The sequence below is a fragment of the Puma concolor genome, chromosome C1 (assembly GCF_028749965.1).
Source record: "Puma concolor isolate L17-30 chromosome C1, mPumCon1.1.hap2, whole genome shotgun sequence".
NCBI lineage: Eukaryota > Metazoa > Chordata > Mammalia > Carnivora > Felidae > Puma > Puma concolor.
Window position 1 is genome coordinate 98,575,594 of NC_141674.1, and position 23,315 is coordinate 98,598,908.

Consider the following 23,315-nt stretch of genomic DNA (forward strand, 5'->3'; position numbering starts at 1 on the left):
TCCCCAAATTATCACTTTGTGACTTTCTCATCAGTAACTTGTTAGCTTAAATGTTACTGCCTCACAAAGATCTTCTCTAAAGTAAAAGTACCCACTATCACCATCGCTCTCCACAGTATTAGCTTGTTTTATTGTCTCCATAATATGTATTGCTGTCCAAAATTAACACATTTATGAATTTAGTTGTTTATTCCCCTTCTTTCTAAACAATAGTCCAAGTTTCAGTTCTCTGGTTCATCACTACATCCCCTAAATCTAGGACAGGGACTGACATAACAGTAAGTACTTAATAATATTCATCGAATGGATGAATTATCCATTTCACTAATTCTAAGACATTATTGATTGTACCATACATCGTTATTTGTGCATCAGCAAGAAGAAAATATGTTGCCATTTTCACTCTGACATAATACTGTCATTGGTTACAATTTTTATATTTGTTAATGGAGTTCCTTTAAAGTTATTTAGACCTGGTTTAGGTCTAATTAGATAAAACTTTAAAAACATTTTCATCATGTGTCACTCTTGTGTGTATATAAAGTGAAAAAAAAAATAAGCAAAGTAAATTGGTGGTCTTCCTAAAACTTCTTCACGAAACCTAACTTCTGAATCTTTCTTTGTAGTAATAAATTTGACTGTATTTTAAAAATTCCATTCATCAAGAGACAGCATTAAAAACTTTAAAAAATCAAGAAACTAGAATATATATGTTTGCAACATGTAAAACTGATAATGTATTAGTCTCGTAAATATATACTAAATACCTATAAATAGGAAAAAGTGAAAGAAAAGAAATGGGGGAATGACTTGCATGTCTACATTAAAAAAAACGTTAAGGGCGCCTGGGTGGCTCAGTCGGTTGAGCGTCTGACTTTGGCTCAGGTCGTGATCTTGCAGTTTATGAGTCTGAGCCCCGCGTTGGGCTCTGTGCTGACAGCTCGGAGCCTGGAGCCTGTTTCAGATTCTGTGTCTCCCTCTCTCTGCCCCTTCCTCGCTCATGCTCTGCCTCTCTCTGTCTTTCAAAAATGAATAAATGTTAAAACAAACAAACGAACAACTGTATAGGTACGGGGTGCCTGCGTGGCTCAGTTGGTTGAGTGTCTGACTCTAGATTTCTGCTCTGGTCATGATCCCAAGGTCACAGGATTGAGCCCCGCATGGAGCTCTGCATTGAATATGGAGCCTGCTTAAGGTTCTCTGTCTCCCTCACCCCTACCGGCGTGTGCGAGCTCTGTCTCTCTCTCTTTCTCTAAAATTAGAAAAAAGAAAACTGTTAGGCAAATAATCATTTGATATTATGCTCAGCCTCATTAGTAATCCAGGGAATACATTTTTGTTTTGAGATAGTTTTAGACTTACAAAAGAATTACAAAAACTATATAGAAAGTTCCCATAAACACTTCACCCACTTTTCCATTATGTTAAGCTTACTTAGCCATAGGACAATTTTCGAAACGAGGAAATTAACCTTGACACAATATTAACTAAACTACAAAATTAATTCAGGTTTCATGAGTTCTTTCCCTGATATCCATTTTCTCTTCCACAGTCAAATCCAGGATCACACCCTGCATTTAGTTGTTGTCTCCTTACTCTCCTCCATTCTGTGACAGTTCCTTGCCTTTCGTGACCTGGACACTTTGGAACATTGATCAGTTATTTTGTAAACATCCCTCAACTTGTTTTTGTCTGATGCTTCCCTGGGTTAGATTGAGGTGATGCATTATTTGAAAGAATGTTATGGAGGTGATGTACCTTTCTCATTGCATTATACCAGGGGGCATAAGATGTTGAAATTTATTATTAGTGATGTTTACGTTAATCAGTTGGTTAAAGTGGTGTCTGCCAGGATTATTCATAGTAAACTTGTTATTTTTCCATTATAATTACTAAATGTTTTGGGGGAGATACTTTGGGACTTGATTGAATTGTCCTCTCAAAATTATATCTACTCAGAATCTCAGAACATGGCCTTGTTTGGAAATAGGGTCTCTGCAGATGTAATCAAGTTACAATGAAGTCATACTGAATTATAGCAACAACTAATCAAATGACTACTGTTCTTAGAAGAGGGATATTTGGATACAGACACACACATACAGGAAGAAAATCATGTGAAGATTGAGGTAGAAATTGCAGTGCTGTATCTAGAAGTCAAGGAATGCCAAGAGTTGCAGGAGCTAGAAAAAGGGCATGGAACATACTCTCCCTTAGAGCCTCCAGAAAGAACCAACCTTGTCAACACCTTAATTTCAGACTTCTAGCCATCAGAACTGTGACAGAATACATTTCTGTTGTTTTAAGCTATCCAGTTTGTAGTAATTTGTTATGGTAACTCTAGGAAACTAATAGAAGCTAAGCAAATACCTTTTTCTGTTTAAACTTTAGTTCACTAGGGGCACCTGGGTGGCTCAGTCAGTTGAGCTGTTAGCACAGAGCTCACTTTGGGTCTTTGTCCTCCTCTCTCTTTGCCCCTCCTCCACTCATGTGTGCTCTCTCAAAAATAAATAAATGTTAAAAAAAAAACACTTTAGTTCACTGATTACAGCATACATTGATGAATCTTACTGAATCTCTTTTTGGCTCATAGATGTGCAGGTTTTTCCACACAGGATTATTCTTAGGCCACCAAAAATACTGGTAACACAGGATTTCCTAAGAGTGCTTCATTGTGGTGTCCAGAATTTTATTTCAAGCTAGCAAAAGCTGTGTGGCAGGCAGAACTGTGAGATGGCTACCAAGAATCCCACCACCTGGTGGTGTACATGCTGTGTATAGTCCCCTGCCCTTGAGCATGGGCTAGACCTGTGGATATTAGAGGATACCTCATATCTCCTTTATGGCAAAGAGATTACTGCAGGTGTAATTAAGATCTCCAATCAGTTGGGTTAATCAAGAGGGGGTTATTCTGGTTGGGCCTAACGTAAGCTCTTAAAAGGGAGTCTAGAGATGGGAGACAAGGAAGGTTGGAGAGTGATCTCCTTTTGGCCTTGAAGTCCTGGGAGTTTTACACCTGTATAGGAATGAATTTTGCCAACAACCATGTGAGCTTGGGAGGGGGCCCAGAGCCTCAGATGAGATGCCTAGCCTATGCTGACACCTTGATTTCAGCCTTGTGACATCATTAGATGGGAACCTAGTTAAACCCTGCATGGACTGCTGACCTACAGAACTGTAAGAGAAGAAATGGGCATTGTTTTAAGGTGGGAAATTTGTGGTCATCTGTTATATAGCAGTAAAGAATGAATATAGCCATACTCCCAAGTTCTTATGCTGGCACTCTCTTGATCTTACCAGAAGGTTCACATGAATGGAAAGTTCACAGAAAACAGCTGAACCCCTACTCCCTTCTCAAATAGTGCTTAAAATAGTTTCTTGACCAAAATAGCAAGAGCTTACCTTTGTCCAGTCATGCCACCAGGAACACAGCCAATTATGCTTATGCTTACAGTCAACTACACCACAAACCCCTACATGTGTAAGACATATCCCAATTACAGGGATGTTAACATATGAAATAAAAATCAAGCTTAGGATCAATAACATATAGAAATCCACTTCCATCAATTCCTCTTGTATTTTTAGGCTAGATGAAATGTTGAGTAAATTGCAGTTCATTCAGCTCTGAAGGTTCTGCCTCCTCTTTAGCATTCTTTGTGGGTGACAAAAGAAAAGGCATCATCTGCTTTCCATTATATTAGCAGATAATAGTCCCTAATTCCCTCTAAAAGTTGCTGAGACACCTGCAAGTGAAATACTGAAAAATGTGCAATATAACTGCTTATTGCGAAATGTATCTAATATAAAGGTGGACGGAGAATTAAAATTCAGGAAGTCAGATATTAGCAAGGATTTACAAAATGCATAATTGTAGTATTATATATGTATCTCTTAATACATTATATGATCACACAATGAAATAGTGAACATCAGTGGAAATAAATGACAGCTATGTACAAAACTATTTTTAGAAACATGTTCAGTTGAAAATATCAAATCCCTATAGACTATGTAAAATATGGTACCATTTTTATAGAAATCAAAATGAAACAAAACTAAAAAATGTCACTTTAGGGATGCATACATATTTTAGGTCTTTTTGCATGTGGTAGAACTATCAAAAAGAGGGAGTAGGGAGATGGGGAGAATAGGAAAGGAGCTTAGATAAATGCAAAGTATGGGTGATGTTCTAATTCTTAAGTTAGGTGATGAATGATTATGTTTGATAGCTTATTTGCATGTTACATATCCTTTTCTAAGTGTTAAATATTAAAACGTTAGTGCAAAATTATGTATAAAGTATTGGCAAAATTTGTATTTGCACAGTTGTTTTTTAGACTATGCTTATTTGATCAGCGTTCTTAATTAGAGGCAAGTCAGGTTAATTTTAACAAAAAGTGATTTTATTAAAAGGCAATCCTCAGGATCTCTAAGACAGGCAGAAAACCAAAATGAGAGGCTACAGAGCCTCTAATCACTTCAGATAATTGCTTCATTGACGATCTCACTGTGTGGCAGAGACACTGCAGCCGCACCATTGACTTTGCGGACACTGGATACTGAAATGTTGTCACTAAAGCCGCTTGGGCTGTTCCTCTGTGGAACTGGACATAGTAGCCAGTGTTGTAGGCCTTTACTCAAAAGGAATTCTGCATAGTTCCCTGCTTCTTTGTATGCCTAACTTTAAAGTTTAAAGCAGATATATCTTCCTTAGCTGCAAAAGAGGCTGGGAAAACATCTGACACTTAAATTTCTTAGGAGGGAGGAAGGCCTCTGCCTCATTAGGTGAGGGACTCCCTAACAGGATACGAATGATATTGGGCAGCCAGGAAAGAAATGACAGTTGTCTGCCACAGCCACTCTTGGCCACTCAACACCAACACCTTCAACTTTCACTTATTAAGAATGATTCAGAGTAAAAGGACTTGTCAGACCTTGTTAGTTGCTTTCTCAATACTCTTTCCTCCTTGCTAATGGAATACCGACTTTATCTGAGGCAGCTATGTACACAGCCTCCTTTGAAGATAGAAGTTACCATTTAAAGAGGCAGGCAAATTAAGACAAGGGGAAATCTGTCTGGAATTTCGGGGAAAGCTTTGCTTTCCTTCGTAAAAGAGGATACACAGAGCTGGCACAGGCCATTTCCCTTTATCTTCCTGCCTTCAGTAGGGACATGGAATCTGGCACAGCACCGAACTTGCAACCACAAGAAAAGAGCATGAAGGATGAAAAATGGCGTGCTCAGGAGGCGGATTTGAAAGACAGCACTGCACTCTTTGTATGTAGGTAAGACCACCAATTAAACATTGTTTAATCGTATGTACACATGGTCTCAGCTGCACCACTCTAGAAAAGAGAGGACATGGGGCGCCTGGGTGGTGCAGTCGGTTAAGCGTCCGACTTCAGCCAGGTCACGATCTCGCAGTCCGTGAGTTCGAGCCCCGCGTCGGGCTCTGGGCTGATGGCTCAGAGCCTGGAGCCTGTTTCCGATTCTGTGTCTCCCTCTCTCTCTGCCCCTCGCCCGTTCATGCTCTGTCTCCCTCTGTCCCAAAAATAAATAAACGTTGAAAAAAAAAATTAAAAAAAAAAAAAAGAAAAGAGAGGACAATTACGTCTCATGAGTTAAGACTCCATTTATTGAATTCGTATTTTCTAACATATGGGCTGTGGTGTTTCTTTTGCACTATTAGTAAAAATAGATTTTGCCAATCAAGAACCACTTGAACTCTGACCCGTATTTGGCATTTAAAGGCATCCTAACTTAGTGGTTAAGAGTATGTTTAAGGGTCTCTCTAGGTTGGAATCTTGGTTCCAGTTTAGACAGATAGCAAAACCTCCTTGTGCCTGAGTGTATGTAAAATGAGGTATAGTTGAAATGGATGATAGAATAACTAGAAAGCACCAAGCTTTCTCCTCCTCATAGAGCCTTCTCTGTATCCTATACATTCTCATATTGGATTTATCACTGCCCTGTAATTATATGTATACTTGTCTCCTCTACCAAATTTTTCTTCAAAAACAGTGTCAACGCCTTTCCCTCACCTTTTTTCTATTCGTAACTCCAAATGAAGTGCCTGGTACATAGCAGATTAGACATTCTCAAACTAGTATCCGTAGAAGTTATCTGGGATGATTATAAAATACAAATTCCTGGATCCCATTCCTAAGTTTCTATTTCAGTAGTCAGCAAACAATTTTGGGGAATACGGAATGGACCTTCAATGTTTGAATCAAATTATGTGAAAATTATTAATATAAGTCAAGGTAAAAGGTATTAAGGTAAGATCAGTAATATTTAAGCATTTTTCAAGGTACTTCTAAACTCAGTTTTTGTAATTTGATTTGTAATCATATAATTTTGGATTTCTAAATCATGAGGAAATCTCTAAAACTATTTTATTTATTCATTTATTTGTTCGTTTAGTTAGTTGAGAGAGAGAGCCAGCACATGAGCCGGGTAGAGAGGGCAGAAGGAGAGAGAAGAGAGAATCTCAGGCAGGGTCAAGCTCAGCATGGAGCCCGATGTGGGGCTCGATCCAACAAACCTGGGATCATGACCTGAGCTGGAATCATGCTCAACCGACTGAGCCATGGAAGTACCCTTCTAAAACCATTTTAGATGCAACTATTTGTAGACTTATACATTTGACTACATTATGCTAATTATAAAATATTTATGAAAAGCCCTGTCTACTTGACATGTTGCTATTATGTGAAAAATAGACCTTTGTATTTCCTGATAATTAGACTCACTGCGGAATAAAATTAACTGTTATTCTCAAAATGAAGTTTTTATTAGAAACATTCATATTAACACTAGCCAGAATTACATTATGTAGGGTGCTGAGAGCTCTTTAGACTCAGACTTCAAGCTTTTGATTTGCCAGGGTGAAAAGTTAACATAGACATTTATCCTGATATCTAAGATGTAAAGTACTTTATAAACACCTTTAAAGGAACATAAGGCAGATAAAGAGACACCATGTCATATTTTAATGGGCCATTTGATGGCCCTGTATAGTCCACTGCCTCCTGAGTGGAACTGTGGGACACACAGTGGCACTTAGGGTATATACTTCAAGCCAAATGGCTGGACTAAAGGTTTACTTACTCTTGGAAAACAAGATAAAAATGCCTACACTGGGGGTGGTAGTATTTTTCAAATTCTGTATAGGACTTTGAATAGAAATTTGACAAATTCTAAAATACCTGATTATTAAAGACCACCACTATAGGCAAAGTAATTTCAGTATTACTGGGATCAGATGCTTTTAGGATATCTTAGTGAAGTTTTATTGTTTTAATTGGAATTAATTCTTTATGGCAGTATGAAAGTTTACATCACACAAAGCACAAACAACTCTTTTTAATACTGGGTCTCTCCTATGCAGTATGGTGCTTAGTACTACTGGAAAATGTGGACAGGTTTAGGATTTGTTATTTCAATTATTTTTAGGCAAACCTAATCTGACAGTATAACATGAAGTAATTTGTAAATATCACATGTGACTAAATTGAGATGGGAGAATGAGTTGATAAGTGAGCCTAGTTGACCACTCAGCATTTGAATCTCAACACTGCTTTGTTGTCTGCACAACACGATGAATGTAATAACTCTCATTAGGTGATAAACTTTTGCTTCCTTGTGAAAAGTGGATCTAAAAAGAAAGCCAACTGCCAGTACTAATAATGAAAGACATCCAAGTAAGTGATGGTACTCAACTATAAAAAGAAGTTCTATGTATAGTAAACAGAATGTTGTACATTAAAAACCATGATGTGAATAAACCTATTGTATGCTCTTCAACTGGGTGAATCACCCAAGTTGAAGATTTCCTACGAGGACAATATTGAAAAACTGACTATTAATATCAAATAGAATAAATAAAAGCTACCTTTAGGATTTAACTAAGAGTACATGTGTATATGCACATACACGGGACAAATTTCTCAGGATTCTTTGAACAATACAATGACTTTACTATCACTAGAAAAAAGGTGGACTTATTTTCAAGTATGTTTCTTGGGGACTAGCAGTAGGTTCTCTCAAATTAAGAGTAAAGACACCAGGTCATAAAGTGCCAACTCTTAGCACCAGAGAGACTTAAAACTTCATGGGAGGTGAATGATGTTACAAATCAGAGAATCTACTAATCTAGTTCTATGGAATTGTATTACTTTTCTCAACTGGAAAAAAAATCTAGGTGTATGCCAAGTAGATTTAAAAAGCTAATCTCTTTTAAAAATTTTTTAGAATTGTAATTTACAATCCTATATAAAATAAAATTGCTGGCTTATAATAAAAGGCTCTAAGTTTCAGAGATATGAACAAACAAAAAGGAACTGGTAACACAGTTTATATAAATCAAGGTCCCAGAACTGAAAATTAAAAGTAGTCTCTCAGAGAAAGGAATGGTGAAACTCAGTGTGTATTTTCACGAACACACCCAAAAACTGTTTTGTGGACAGCCAATCTGATTTCGAATTTCTGAACTGCCACCTGATACCTTTAATCAACACTAAATCAAGTCTGAGGCAAGACATTACATGGACAATACTCAAATAGAAAGATAATAACTTCCTTCCTTGACAATCTCCAGCTGTCATTCAGAAGTGGAGTTATTTGATGGCTTGGGAAGCAGTGTCCATTGAGTTTTCCTTCCTGACCTGAAGAGATTCACTGCTGATGGACAATAATTCTCGAAGTTCCTTATTTTCAAGCTGGAAAAAAAACGGTATGTTTATTTCAGTATTTTGATTGTCAAACTGTATCAGAATACATTGTTTTGGGCCAGGAACAGAAAGCATATTAATTTTAAACATTTGAAAGAAACAAAATAACTGAGAATTTCCTAAAATACTAATTATTAATCATTTAATATACATTTACTGAGTAATTTATATAAACCACATGTTAGGATTACAAGGAAAAAAACCAAAGTCTCTCTCCACCTGAGGTATTCGGTGCTTGTTGTACTTTTTGTGGTTCCCACTAGTTTTACTACTATTTCTTCTACCTTTTAAATTCCTAATAATATTTTTACTGTGCTCAGTCTTTTCTCCTGAATGTGCTACAGTTTTGGAGGAAGGAAGAAAAGGAGAAGAAACTACTCATGGGTCCACAGCCAGGTACCAGTGGGTATCCTACATATATCATCTCACAACAACATGTAGGGCAGGTACCATTCCCTACATCCATGTTCTCTAGAAGACGAGGACACTGTGGCTCACCAAAGTCCAAAAACTTGTCCAAACGCAGACAACGTGGATGTGATACTGCTAGGGTTTCAATCTGATGTTGGTGTCCTTTCCACTTAAAATACTGAGTAAAATTTGTTCCACATTTCCTTAGGGCTATTTCCATAGTTGAGGTACATCAGGGATAGTATAGACAAGGTTGTTCTACTGTTTTAACTAACTCCTAATTCCTACTTGGGACCTTGTCTCTCCCTTTGATTTCCAGCTAGGGCAGCTTGCACTCTGTATCCTCATTCTCTCTGTAGGAAATTCTAGGAAACCATAGCATTTTTAGGCTTCATCAAGAGTCTGCGTCCATGGTCATTAAATCGTCTAACATATAAAGTGCTTCCCTTAGTACTGTGCATCTCTCCTAGCATGTACAAACCATTTCATATCATATAAGTACTAGTCTTATTCCTTTCAGTAGACTCTGTGCAGGGATCCTCTCTTTCTCTCTGATATTTCTCAAAGGGGCCATGACAGCATCTTGTAATAAGCAACATTCAAATGATTTACTGTTATGTGTTTTCTTAATAATTTTATGGGATTCTAATACCTCCAGGTCTTTTTTTTCCCCTTGGTAAATTATTGCTATTATAATAAAAACATTACATGAAAAGAGCCTTTAAAAAATCAAAACTGTAAGGCTTATAAAATAAATAGCATGCCCTTGGCTTTGTTCCCCAAGGGCAACTACTTTTAAAACTTTTATCTTTTCTTTTGGTACTTACTTCCATAGTTAATAAATGAATAATTAATAGTAATTATTATGCCTGTACTGCTATATATATATTTTTAATGTTTATTTTTGAAAGAGAGAGTGTGAGTGGGAGAGGGGCAGAGAGGGAGACACAGAATCTGAAGCAGGCTCCAGGCTCTGAGCTGTGAGCACAGAGCCCAATGTGGGGCTCGAACTCATGAACCGTGAGGTCATGACCTGAGCCGAAGTTGGATGCTTAACCAACTGAGCCACCCAGGTGCCCCTGTACTGCTATTTCTTGATGATCAATTTAAGACATTATCTGACTTCCTTTTATAGCAGAGGAGGGATTTTAGCTCACATGTAATCTGTCTCTTCTACTCTCTCTACCCTCTCAATATGATAATATCTCAATTTCTAGCCAATACATAGTTGGCATTTTCATTGTTTGCTGCTGATTGTATTTACTTTCTTGGAAAGGATGTAGAACAGGAGTTTTAATTTTAAATCATGAACACACAGAAAACATCAATACACTGCCTAGGATAGCAATGGCATACCTTCTGGACTCTAAGAAAACTCCCTGAATATTGTGACCCTATAATAGCAACAATCTTACCTCTAATTGGGCTAGTTTTTCCTGAATCTTACAAAATTGGTCATCATCCACCTGAACTGCTTTCCTCATCACTTCTCCCATTTCACAGATTCTGTCAATCTGACTCTCAATTTCCTGTAAAGATTAAGATTAAGAAAAGACAAAGGTGAAAAGTTATCTTTTCTATAGATGTTCACGAGAACATATGCATTATGAGTTAAAAAATTCCTTTAATCTATGCTATAGAAGTTACACAGGAGTTTCATCACAATCGGAGTCTGAAGAGGCAAAGACATAATCAAGTTATCTTGTGGTACTCACAAATAAATAATTTGTTTTCAAAAGATTGATTCTAGTCTAACCAACCACTGGCCATTGAACAACATCTCTAAGTGGCTGTTTAACTTAAATTTGAGTATATTTATTGGCAGGAAGCTCACCGCATTCCAAGGTACCTTATTCTATCATTGGACATATCTTTTCGCAAGTTTTTCATGTGAGTTAAACTGTATTTTTTGTTTTTCTTTTTTAAATGTTTATTTTTGAGAGAGAGTGAGTGAGGTGAAGAGAGAGAGGGGGACAAGATCCAAAGTGGGCTCTGCGCTGTCAGCACAGAGCCTGACGCAGGGCTTGAACCCATGAACCGTGACATCATGACTTGAGCTGAAGTCCAATGCTAAACCAACTGAGCCACCCAGGCGCCCCAAACTAAACTGTCTCTTTTAAGGCTCAAGTTTTTTCCTCCAGATAACAGAAAATCGTTTATTTTTCTCTTCTAGATGAGAGCTATTCACATATTTAAAATATTCCTGCTCCCTAAGACTTTTGTTAAGTCAGTAAAATGCTTTCAAAGGAATATAAGATGCAACTTATCTTTCATAAATTCCCTGGAGCAAATAGGTGCCCATCTTTTAATCCTGTTTTAAATGATATAGTACATGTGAATGTACAATGACAACTATGAAGCACTCTACAAACATAAGCACAATTACTAGGTCTCCCAAATTAAATCATAAGCAACCAAACTATAGAAACTACGCCATGTATTTTTTTAAAACCATACTTCTGACAACATAGTATGATGCTATGTAGTTCAGTTTAATAAAGGTTTACTGACTGCCTGCTATGTGCCAGGTACTATGTTAGGGATAAAAGAAGAATTCATGCTCCTTACAATCAAGAAGCTTATAGGTTAGTGAAAGTACAATAATAACCAACTAAATATTGGGGCGCCAGGGTGGCTCAGTGGGTTGAGCGTCCAACTTCGGCTCAGGTCATGATCTCGTGATTTGTGAGTTTGAGCCCCGCATTGGGCTCTGTGCTGACAGCTTGGAGCCTGGAGCCTGCTTTGGATTCTGTCTCTCTCTCTCTCTCAGCCCCTCCCCTGCTCACTCTGTGTGTCTGTCTCTCAAAAAATAAATAAAACATTTAAAAAAAATTTAATAAGCAACCAAATATTTACTGAGCACCTTCAGCACTACCTGGCATTATGTTTGGTCAAGGAACTAAGCATCCATTAATCTTTTTTTTTTTTTTTTTTATTTTTTTCAACGTTTATTTATTTTTGGGACAGAGAGAGACAGAGCATGAACGGGGGAGGGGCAGAGAGAGAGGGAGACACAGAATCGGAAACAGGCTCCAGGCTCTGAGCCATCAGCCCAGAGCCCGACGCGGGGCTCAAACTCACGGACCGCGAGATCGTGACCTGGCTGAAGTCGGACGCTTAACCGACTGCGCCACCCAGGCGCCCCCTTTTTTTTTTTTTTAAACATTTTTTTTTTCAACGTTTATTTATTTTTGGGACAGAGAGAGACAGATCATGAACGGGGGAGGGGCAGAGAGAGAGGGAGACACAGAATCGGAAACAGGCTCCAGGCTCCGAGCCATCAGCCCAGAGCCCGACGCGGGGCTCGAACTCACGGACAGCGAGATCGTGACCTGGCTGAAGTCGGAGGCTTAACCGACTGCGCCACCCAGGCGCCCCTAAGCATCCATTAATCTTGAAAAGAGATCTTGGTGAGGAAGGGAAGAACCTTAATCCCACTCAGAGAAAAGCACCTGAACAGTCCCTTACCCCCCTTCTTTCTATTCATATCCTTACAAAGGTATAGGGAAATCAAAGCAAATATGATAAACATGAAAGGAAAACAAGCTTACTTTTCTTCAAAAACAAGCAAACAATTTAAAACAATTCAAGATTTCAATCCTGTTCATTTAGAACTTATTCATCAAAATTTCTTACTGCAGAGTGAGACTGGTGAGCTTTCAGGACTGGTTCAGCATCCACGGCCTTTTTAGCAACCATTAATTGTAACATCTGTTTCCGGTACTTGCTCATGATGAGTTCCAAAGCATCCTGGTGTTCCTCCAAGGAAACCCATAGCTCTATAAGAAAATAAATAAATAAAATCACTTGGCAGTGATGTCTGAGAGAGAGCTCTCAAAGCCAAAGCTCTTAAAGCTGGAATTTTATGACAGTCCATGAGATATTGTGAATGCAAAGTTATAACTCAGTGTTTAAGTCCACAAAACTCAACAGTTAAGGTCTATCTGAAAAATAACTTTCTAGGCAGAGGCAGCATAGTCTGGTAGAAACAACATGGGATGTAGAACCAGAAGACATGGGTTTCGGTTCAATTCTGTGAGCTACTAGCTTACTACTACTCCTATGCAAATCATTTAACCTCTCTGAGCCTATTAACTGCATTGTAATATTAAATACTGGCTTATCTACCTCAAAATGAAGATATGAGAATATAATGTGATGATATATGTGAAAGCTCTCTGTAAACTGACATACAAATAACTTCATACTATCATTGATAATTTACTCATTAAACCTGAGAATATATACCCTGAGGATAAAATTCATTTCTTCCACCTTGCACAAGAACATTTAAAAAACTTCTTCAATCTTAGTGTTTATGTCAATTAATAAAAAAAAATTTAAGCTCTTGAGGATATTAACTCTTTTCTTATGCAAATATCCATATGGGGACACACAAATAAGCCATGCAATAATTCAACTCTACTAAGCACCCCCTTTGGTAAGCAGCCTATAAATGCCAAAATCAGTCAGATGACCTTAAAAAGGGTAACGTAAACTTTATTGTTACTGGGCCAGCAAGGGATAACGCTTTTTCAAAGTACTAATCCGGAGATATATATAAGATGTGAAGTTAGTTTGGCAAGAACTTTTGAAACATTATTGGATATTAGAAAATAATAACTACAGAAAAAGACCTGACTAACCTCTGTTTTCCTGCTGCAAGTCTCTAATCTGTGTGTTCTCTTGGGACAGCAGAATGTGAGGTTTGAATTTGGACATGTCCTTTATATCGGGTGCATCTTCTTGATACTGGACAAACAGAGACAGACTAAGCGCGCCGTTAACAGGAAAACAGCCGCGGATGCAACCGAAGAAGTTGGGGTCGGGGCTCCAGGGCAACATTCTCAGCCCCGACCCCGCAGAAAGGTCTCACCGCCGCCCTCTGAGAGCAGGCATAAATTTAAAGCCGGGTTCCCACCGTCCTATGCCCTCCACCCCTCCCGGTGCACAGAACCCGCGGGCACGGCCCCCTACCCTCTGCCCGACCTGGTCCGGAAGCGCCGTCCCCGCCTCCCTCATAGCGGCCACCCGCCGGTGCAGCGCGGCGGACTGATCCACTAGCGACTCTGCGGCCGCGTCGTGCTCCCGCAGCCGCTCCAGCAGCGTCTTGGCGTCTGTCAGGATCTTCTCGATGGTGCAGCTCATAGCGGCCCAGGACCACGGCCCCCCGCCCTGCTCACCTACACGAACCTTCCCTGAACCTGTCTCAGCGTTACAGACGTCACTTCCGGTATGTTTAAAAGGCGCCTAGGCAGCCGCCATATGCGCCTGCGCAGTGGCGGCCCAGTCCGCCGGTGACCCAGTTTACCAGCAGCCTCGCTGTGCGGCCCCGCCTTGCGCGGAGCCCCAGGGCCTGGCCCCGCCTGGCCCCGCCTCTGGCTTCTGGTTCCGATGGCCAGGTAGTCAAGCTGGCTTCTGGTCCGTGTCTTTTTTCCCAGTGGGTTCTGACTGATGTGGATTGCTGTTCAGTCATCTTTTTTTTTTTTTAATTGTGCTTGGTTTCTTTTTAAAATTAATTCTTAAAAATTGTGGTAAATACACATAAAATGTAGCATATTAAGCATTTTCATGTTTATTTATTTTGGGAGATAGCTAGAGCAAGTCGGAGAGGAGCAGAGAGAGGGAGGGAGGGAGAGAGGGAGAGAGAGAGAGAGAGAGAGAGAGAGAAAGAGAATATCCCAAGCAGGCTCCACGTTGTCAGCACAGTGCCGGATACTGGGCTCCATCCCACCAACGGTGAGATCGTGACCTGAGCCAATATAAAGAGTTGGACGCTTAACCCAGTGAACCTTTTTTAAATGTATACTCTAGTACTGTTTAAGTGCATTGCCTTCCTTATGCAACCATCACCACCATCCATTTCCAGAACTCTTCATCTTGCAAAATGGAAACAATATGTCCATTAAATACTAACTCCCTATTCTGCAGTCCTCTCAGCCCTTGGTAACCACTAATCTACTTTCTGTCTGTATGAATTTGACTACTTTAGATACCTCAAGTACAGTAAGTGGAATTATACAAATCATATCTGTTGTTTTGTTACTAGCTTATTTCACTTAACGTGTCCTCAGGGTTTATCTATGCATTTCAGAATTTACTTCCTTTTTAGGGCTGAATGATAGTTCATCAAATGTATGTGCCATATTTTGCCTATCCATTCATCCACTGAGGGACACTTCCACCTTTTGGCCACTGTAAACAGGGATGTTTGCTTATCTGTTTGAGTCCCAGCTTTCAATTCTTTTAGGTATTTACTAGAAGTGGAATTGCTGGCTCATATAATAATAATTCTGCCTTAGATTTTTTTGAGGAAAGATCATACTGTTTTTCACAGTGGCTGTACCATTTTACATTTTTAACAACATTGCATAAGGATTCCAATTTCCCCACATTCTTGCCCACACTTGGTGCTTTCTTTCTTTCTTTTTTTTTTTTTTTTTTTTGATAGCCATCTTCATGGGTATGAGATGCAGTCATTGTTATTTTCTGCTTGCTTATTTTTCCTTTCTAATTCAATTAACAAATAATAAATTTAACCAGAATGGCACTGACTTCCATACTATTTGTTATATTGGTTTATAAGAGTTTACCATATCAAGCTTGTATGCCAATCTTTGTTCTTTTTCATTCATTACTTTAATAAATATTTTTGGTGAGACTACTTTGGTTCAGGCACTGTTTAGTGTCTGAGAATGCTTCAGAAAATGACACAAGGTCTCTGCCCTTAGGGAGTTTATATTCTAATGGGAGAAAGAGTTCATACTCTTATGAATAATTGAAGTTCATGACAGCATAAGGAGGCTGGTAAAACAGGCAAGTGCCTCAGAGAAGTAGTGACAGGTTAGAGAAGCAGCGGGGAAAGAACTATGCTTTTTACTTTTGTATTTCAACACATGGCACAATGGAGACATTCAATGATTGTCAAGAGGGTGATGGGGAACAAGTTAAACAAAGATAACAAATCAGGACCACTGACCGACAGAATAAAGAATAATGTAGAGCCACAGATACAAAGAGGTTTCATTCATTCATTAAAACAAAACAAAATACCCTCCCTAAGTGATCTCTTTCACTTATTTGCCTTTGACTTCTATTCAGGGATGATGGTTCTCAAATTCATCTCTGTAGCCCCAATCTTTTCCATGAACCTAGAATATATTTGTATTCGCAGAGGGAGAAGATCAAAACCCGATCTCATTATTGATGTTTATATACCTGCTCTTCCCCGTTTCAGTAAAGAGCATATTCATATATCCATTTGCCCAAAAGAGCATCCTGAAAGTTGTCCTTTATCCTTCCTATTTATTCTTTACACTTAATTAGTTATCAAAGCAGTCTATCTCCTTTATACCATTAGGACATATTTCCTTCTTTTTATTCTCACTGCTACTGGGTAGTTGGGCCATCATCCTTTCTCACCCAGATGCAGCAACAGTCTCCCAACTGGTCTTGTCCCTACCTCAAGTCTTCTTCTTCTCTAATAGCTCTCCCTTAAGGACACCACAAGCCATGCTGCCCTTTCCATGGTGGCAATTATTCTTCTATGCCCCACCCATGTTAGGGCTGAAAACTAGACTGTCATTGTAATTCCCCAATGACACTGCCAAACCATTACTTGTACTTGGTTGTGTAATTACAACCTCTACTTTATTTGAAGTTTACATCATGCAGCTGAAGAATCGTCTGTCCCTCCTCATTGTTGTCAGTTACTGACTACCTTGGATAGTCCCCTTTATTCGTAGGAATAAGGAATTGGCTTACAGTCTTTTTGATTACTTCATTGGTTTGCTCTCATCTTGGGTGACATTCATGTCTATGTGGACAATTTATATAATGTCTTCCTTGGCCTTTTCATTTCAAGAGACATTGAATTTATTTTGGGCATCCATGACCACACCCTTGATCATTCACTAAGAATTTTTCCTCATCGGGAATTTAAACTTTCAGGGGCACCTGGGTGGTTCAGTGGGTTGAATATCTGACATTGGCTTAGGTCATGACCTTACAGTTCCTGAGTTCAAACCCCGCATGGGGCTTCTCGCTGCTGTTGGTGCATAGCCTGCTTTGGATACTCTGTCGCCCTCACTCTCTGCCCTTCGCCCACTTGTGCTCTTTCTCTCTCTTAAAAATAAACATTTAAAAAAAGGATTTTAAACTTTCATATCTAATCATTTGACTGCAACCTTTATTTTAATCTGTCTAGTTCTTGCAGCCTTTTCTTCCACTATTGTCTCTTTGACCTCATCCAGCTCTTTCATTTCTGAATATGTCATAATCTCTCTACCTATCAGATTATTTTGTTATGCTCTAATTTTCTTTCCCTGAATAGACAGGGAGCTTATGATAGCCAATGTGAACCACAGTCTCTCTAGTACCCTTAATTTCTGTGCATATAGTTAATAATGATCAATAATATATTTTAATTATTATATATACTAAGCCATATTATTATATAATATGTTACATGTTATGTATAATTATCATACATTAATTATTAACTATATATGTGTATATTTATATATATTTTTTTCTTTTAAGTAGGCTTCATGCCCAACGTGGAGCCCAAGATGGGGCTTAAACACAGGGCTCAGATCAGGACCTGAGCTGAGATTGAGATTTGGATGCTTAAGCAACTGAGCCACCCAGGTGCCTCTGTGCACTTTTTTAAAAAGCCAAATGCAAACAGTAAACTCCAACCCTTGACCAATACTATGATTCTAGTAGTGGTTAAAACAGGATACAGGGTTTTTGTTGCCATTTTTGCTTTTATTTTTATGAACAAGTGTTGAGCATGTTTATAGCCTTCATATGGGAAGGATCCAATGGAGGAAGAGTTAAAAGAGAGGAGGGGGACGTATGAAGGAGGAAGAACCAGAAGAAAAGGGACATAGTAACTATTTAATAAATTTTTTCAGGAGTTACTATCTCCACAGTCAGAGCCACTGCTGCTGCCATCCTATCTCAATCTCCTATGCCAAGATCTTGGAGAAGACCTTCAAGTGGCTCTGCACCTTGCAACAAAGAATAAAAGATGCCAAATTTACCCAAGAGCAGTATCCTACCCAAATCCCGGTGATAATAGAACCAAGAAAGGGTGAGAAGCAGTTTCCTATCCTGGATAAAACTGAGTTCTTTGCACCTGATCACATCAAAATGAGTGAACTCATCAAAATAATTAGCAGGCTCTTACAATTCAATGCTAATCAAGTCTTCTTCCTGGTTGTGAATGGACACAGCATGGTGAGTGGATCCATGCCAATTTATGAGGTGTATGAAAGAGAGAAGCATGAAAATGGTTTCTGGTATATGGTATATGCCTCTAGGAGACATTTGGAATGAAATTGTTGGTCTAAGATTAGAAAACTGGGTCTATTGGGGCGCCTGGGTGGCGCAGTCGGTTAAGCGTCCGACTTCAGCCAGGTCACGATCTCGCGGTCTGGGAGTTTGAGCCCCGCGTCCGGCTCTGGGCTGATGGCTCGGAGCCTGGAGCCTGTTTCCGATTCTGTGTCTCCCTCTCTCTCTGCCCCTCCCCCGTTCATGCTCTGTCTCTCTCTGTCCCAACAAATAAATAAACGTTGAAAAAAAAAATTAAAAAAAAAAAAAAAAGAAAACTGGGTCTATTTTATTTTGCTCCTTTGTCCTCCATATGGTAAGTTTTGAGCTCTCATACCTATTTTTTTTTCATGTTGTTGCTAACTAATGGCTTTCTAGGACTTGGTCTTGAAAAACCACAGACCTTCATAATTATGGTAAAAGAAATCTCAGTAAGATAAGGAAAAATGTTTAGTCTTCTAGAAAGTCAGAAAAGCAGATACTCATTTTGTATCATAAAACTTCTTGTAAATGTTAATTCTAATTAAGAGACACCCTGACTTCAGAGATTGTTGCTATGGTCTGTGAAAATAACCTTTAACATCTATGAAGTCTGTAATTCTGATTTGCTGTTTTACTTAATAATATGTCCAAGCCCTAACTCCCTGTACTGGTGACTGTGACCTTCCTTGGAAAGAGATCTTTCCCCAAATGATATGTCTCCCCAAAAGATATGTCCAAGCCTTAACTTCCTATACCTGTGAATATGACCTTACTTGGAAAGAGATCTTTGCATTTGTAATTAAAAAAGGGATCTCAAAATGAGATCATCCTGGATTAGGATGAACCCTAAATCCAATGACAGTCGACCTTAGAAGTGGCAGAAAAGGGGGTACCTGGCTGGCTTAGTCAGTAAAGCATGCGACTCTTGATGTCAGGGTTGTGGGTTTGAGTGTTGGGTGTAGAGGTTACCTAAAAGATAAAATCTTAAAAAAAAAAAAAAGAGTGACAGAAAAGAAGAAGGCACACAGAGTCAAAAAGAGGAGAAGGTCATGTGACGGAAGTAGAAATTGGAATGGTGTGTTTACAAGCCAAGGAATGCCAAGGTTTGCCTACAGCCACCGAAGCTAGGGAAAAGGCATGGAATAGATTTCCTCAGAGCCTCCAAAGGGTATCAACCCTGCTGACACCTTGACTTCAGACTTCTGGCTTCCACACATCTGAGAGAATAAACTTATGTTGTATTAAGCCACCCGGGGGTAATTTATTATGATAGCCCTACGAAACTGATACACATATATAGTTGTTTTGTGTGCGTGTGTGTGTGTGTGTGTGTGTGTGTGTGTGTTTTAACAGAATCAGAAGAACATCATTGGTGATCACTGGCGATGTTCTTCTGATTCCGTTTAAAAAAACCCACAAAAAACAAAACAACTATATGTGTGTATCAGTTTTGTAGGGCTATCATAATAAATTACCACTGGGTGGCTTAACAACATAAGTTTATTCTCTCACATGTGTGGAAGCCAGAAGTCTGAAGTCAAGGTGTCAGCAGGGTTGATACCCTTTGGAGGCTCTGAGGAAATCTATCCCATGCCTTTCCATTATTCACCCTTCTTCTCCTTCATGTATGGAGATTAAAAACAAAGAAACAAAAACTGTGATGGGTATATTTCTTAAGTAAACAAAAAGCCTATTCTTATTTTTTTTTTATTTTTTAACAATGTTTTATTTATTTATTTATTTTTTTTTTTGGTTTAAAGATTTATTTTTATTTATTTATTTTTTAACAATGAAAAAACAGTGTTTTTTTGACCTTTTTTTTAATTTATATATGAAATTTATTGTCAAATTGGTTTCCATACAACACCCAGTGCTCATCCCAAAAGGTGCCCTCCTCAATACCCATCACCCACCCTCTCCTCCCTCCCACCCCCCATCAACCCTTAGTTTGTTCTCAGTTCTCAACAGTCTCTTATGCTTTGGCTCTCTCCCACTCTAACCTCTTTTTTTTTTTTTTTTCCTTCCCCTCCCCCATGGGTTCCTGTTAAGTTTCTCAGGATCCACATAAGAGTGAAACCATATGGTATCTGTCTTTCTCTGTATGGCTTATTTCACTTAGCATCACACTCTCCAGTTCCATCCACGTTGCTACAAACGGCCATATTTCATTTTTTCTCATTGCCACGTAGTATTCCATTGTGTATATAAACCACAATTTCTTTATCCATTCATCAGTTGATGGACATTTAGACTCTTTCCATAATTTGGCTATTGTTGAGAGTGCTGCTATGAACATTGGGGTACAAGTGCCCCTATGCATCAGTACTCCTGTGTCCCTTGGATAAATTCCTAGCAGTGCTATTGCTGGGTCATAGGGTAGGTCTATTTTTAATTTTCTGAGGAACCTCCACACTGCTTTCCAGAGCGGCTGCACCAATTTGCATTCCCACCAACAGTGCAAGAGGGTTCCCGTTTCTCCACATCCTCTCCAGCATCTATAGTCTCCTGATTTGTTCATTTTGGCCACTCTGACTGGCGTGAGGTGATACCTGAGTGTGGTTTTGATTTGTATTTCCCTGATAAGGAGCGACGCTGAACATCTTTTCATGTGCCTGTTGGCCATCCGGATGTCTTCTTTAGAGAAGTGTCTATTCATGTTTTCTGCCCATTTCTTCACTGGGTTATTTGCTTTTCGGGTGTGGAGTTTGGTGAGCTCTTTATAGATTTTGGATACTAGCCCTTTGTCCGATATGTCATTTGCAAATATCTTTTCCCATTCCGTTGGTTGCCTTTTAGTTTTGTTGGTTGTTTCCTTTGCTGTGCAGAAGCTTTTTATCTTCATAAGGTCCCAGGAATTCACTTTTGCTTTTAATTCCCTTGCCTTTGGGGATGTGTCGAGTAAGAGATTGCTACGGCTGAGGTCAGAGAGGTCTTTTCCTGCTTTCTCCTCTAAGGTTTTGATGGTTTCCTGTCTCACATTCAGGTCCTTTATCCATTTTGAGTTTATTTTTGTGAATGGTGTGAGAAAGTGGTCTAGTTTCAACCTTCTGCATGTTGCTGTCCAGTTCTCCCAGCACCATTTGTTAAAGAGACTGTCTTTTTTCCATTGGATGTTCTTTCCTGCTTTGTCAAAGATGAGTTGGCCATACGTTTGTGGGTCTAGTTATGGGGTTTCTATTCTATTCCATTGGTCTATGTGTCTGTTTTTGTGCCAATACCATGAAGTCTTGATGATGACAGCTTTGTAGTAGAGGCTAAAGTCTGGGATTGTGATACCTCCTGCTTTGGTCTTCTTCTTCAAAATTACTTTGGCTATTCGGGGCCTTTTGTGGTTCCATATGAATTTTAGGATTGCTTGTTCTAGTTTCGAGAAGAATGCTGGTGCAATTTTGATTGGGATTGCATCGAATGTGTAGATAGCTTTGGGTAGTATTGACATTTTGACAATATTTATTCTTCCAATCCATGAGCAGGGAATGTCTTTCCATTTCTTTAAACCTTCTTCAATTACCTTCATAAGCTTTCTATAGTTTTCAGCATACAGATCCTTTACATCTTTGGTTAGATTTATTCCTAGGTATTTTATGCTTCTTGGTGCAATTGTGAATGGGATCAGTTTCTTTATTTGTCTTTCTGTTGCTTCATTGTTAGTGTATAAGAATGCAACTGATTTCTGTACATTGATTTTGTATCCTGCAACTTTGCTGAATTCATGTATCAGTTCTAGCAGACTTTTGGTGGAGTCTATCGGATTTTCCATGTATAATATCATGTCATCTGCAAAGAGCGAAAGCTTGACTTCATCTTTGCCAATTTTGATGCCTTTGATTTCCTTTTGTTGTCTGATTGCTGATGCTAGAACTTCCAGCACTATGTTAAACAACAGTGGTGAGAGTGGGCATCCCTGTCGTGTTCCTGATCTCAGGGAAAAAGCTCTCAGTTTTTCCCCGTTGAGGATGATGTTAGCTGTGGGCTTTTCATAAATGGCTTTTATGATCTTTAAGTATGTTCCTTCTATCCCGACTTTCTCAAGTGTTTTTATTAAGAAAGGGTGCTGGATTTTGTCAAAGGCCTTTTCTGCATCGATTGACAGGATCATATGGTTCTTCTCTTTTTTTTTTGTTAATGTGCTGTATCACGTTGATTGATTTGCGAATGTTGAACCAGCCCTGCATCCCAGGAATGAATCCCACTTGATCATGGTGAATAATTCTTTTTATATGCCGTTGAATTCGATTTGCTAGTATCTTACTGAGAATTTTTGCATCCATATTCATCAGGGATATTGGCCTGTAGTTCTCTTTTTTTACTGGGTCTCTGTCTGGTTTAGGAATCAAAGTAATACTGGCTTCATAGAATGAGTCTGGAAGTTTTCCTTCCCTTTCTATTTCTTGGAATAGCTTGAGAAGGATAGGTATTATCTCTGCTTTAAACGTCTGGTAGAACTCCCCTGGGAAGCCATCTGGTCCTGGACTCTTATTTGTTGGGAGATTTTTGATAACCGATTCAATTTCTTCGCTGGTGATGGGTCTGTTCAAGCTTTCTATTTCCTCCTGATTGAGTTTTGGAAGAGTGTGGGTGTTCAGGAATTTGTCCATTTCTTCCAGGTTGTCCAATTTGTTGGCATATAATTTTTCATAGTATTCCCTGATAATTGTTTGTATCTCTGAGGGATTGGTTGTAATAATTCCATTTTCCTTCATGATTTTATCTATTTGGGTCATCTCCCTTTTCTTTTTGAGAAGCCTGGCTAGAGGTTTGTCAATTTTGTTTATTTTTTCAAAAAACCAACTCTTGGTTTCGTTGATCTGCTCTACAGTTTTTTTAGCTTCTATATTGTTTATTTCTTC

The 23,315-nt window shown here is 38.9% G+C and overlaps 1 protein-coding gene and 1 pseudogene across 1 annotated transcript; one reads left to right on the top strand and one right to left on the bottom strand.

The window, feature by feature from the left end:
* Positions 1 to 6,768: 6,768 nt before the first annotated feature.
* Positions 6,769 to 14,373, bottom strand: SIKE1 (suppressor of IKBKE 1). The gene is made up of 5 exons (XM_025935191.2): positions 14,137 to 14,373; positions 13,794 to 13,899; positions 12,784 to 12,926; positions 10,563 to 10,676; positions 6,769 to 8,724 (listed from the first exon to the last, which is right to left on the bottom strand). The coding sequence occupies exons 1-5, from the start codon at positions 14,293 to 14,295 to the stop codon at positions 8,623 to 8,625; spliced, it is 624 nt and encodes a 207-aa protein (XP_025790976.1). The 5' UTR covers positions 14,296 to 14,373; the 3' UTR covers positions 6,769 to 8,622.
* Positions 14,374 to 17,638: 3,265 nt separating this feature from the next.
* On the top strand, positions 17,639 to 18,503 carry LOC112864977 (microtubule-associated protein 1 light chain 3 beta pseudogene; annotated as a pseudogene).
* The last annotated feature ends 4,812 nt before the right edge of the window (positions 18,504 to 23,315 follow it).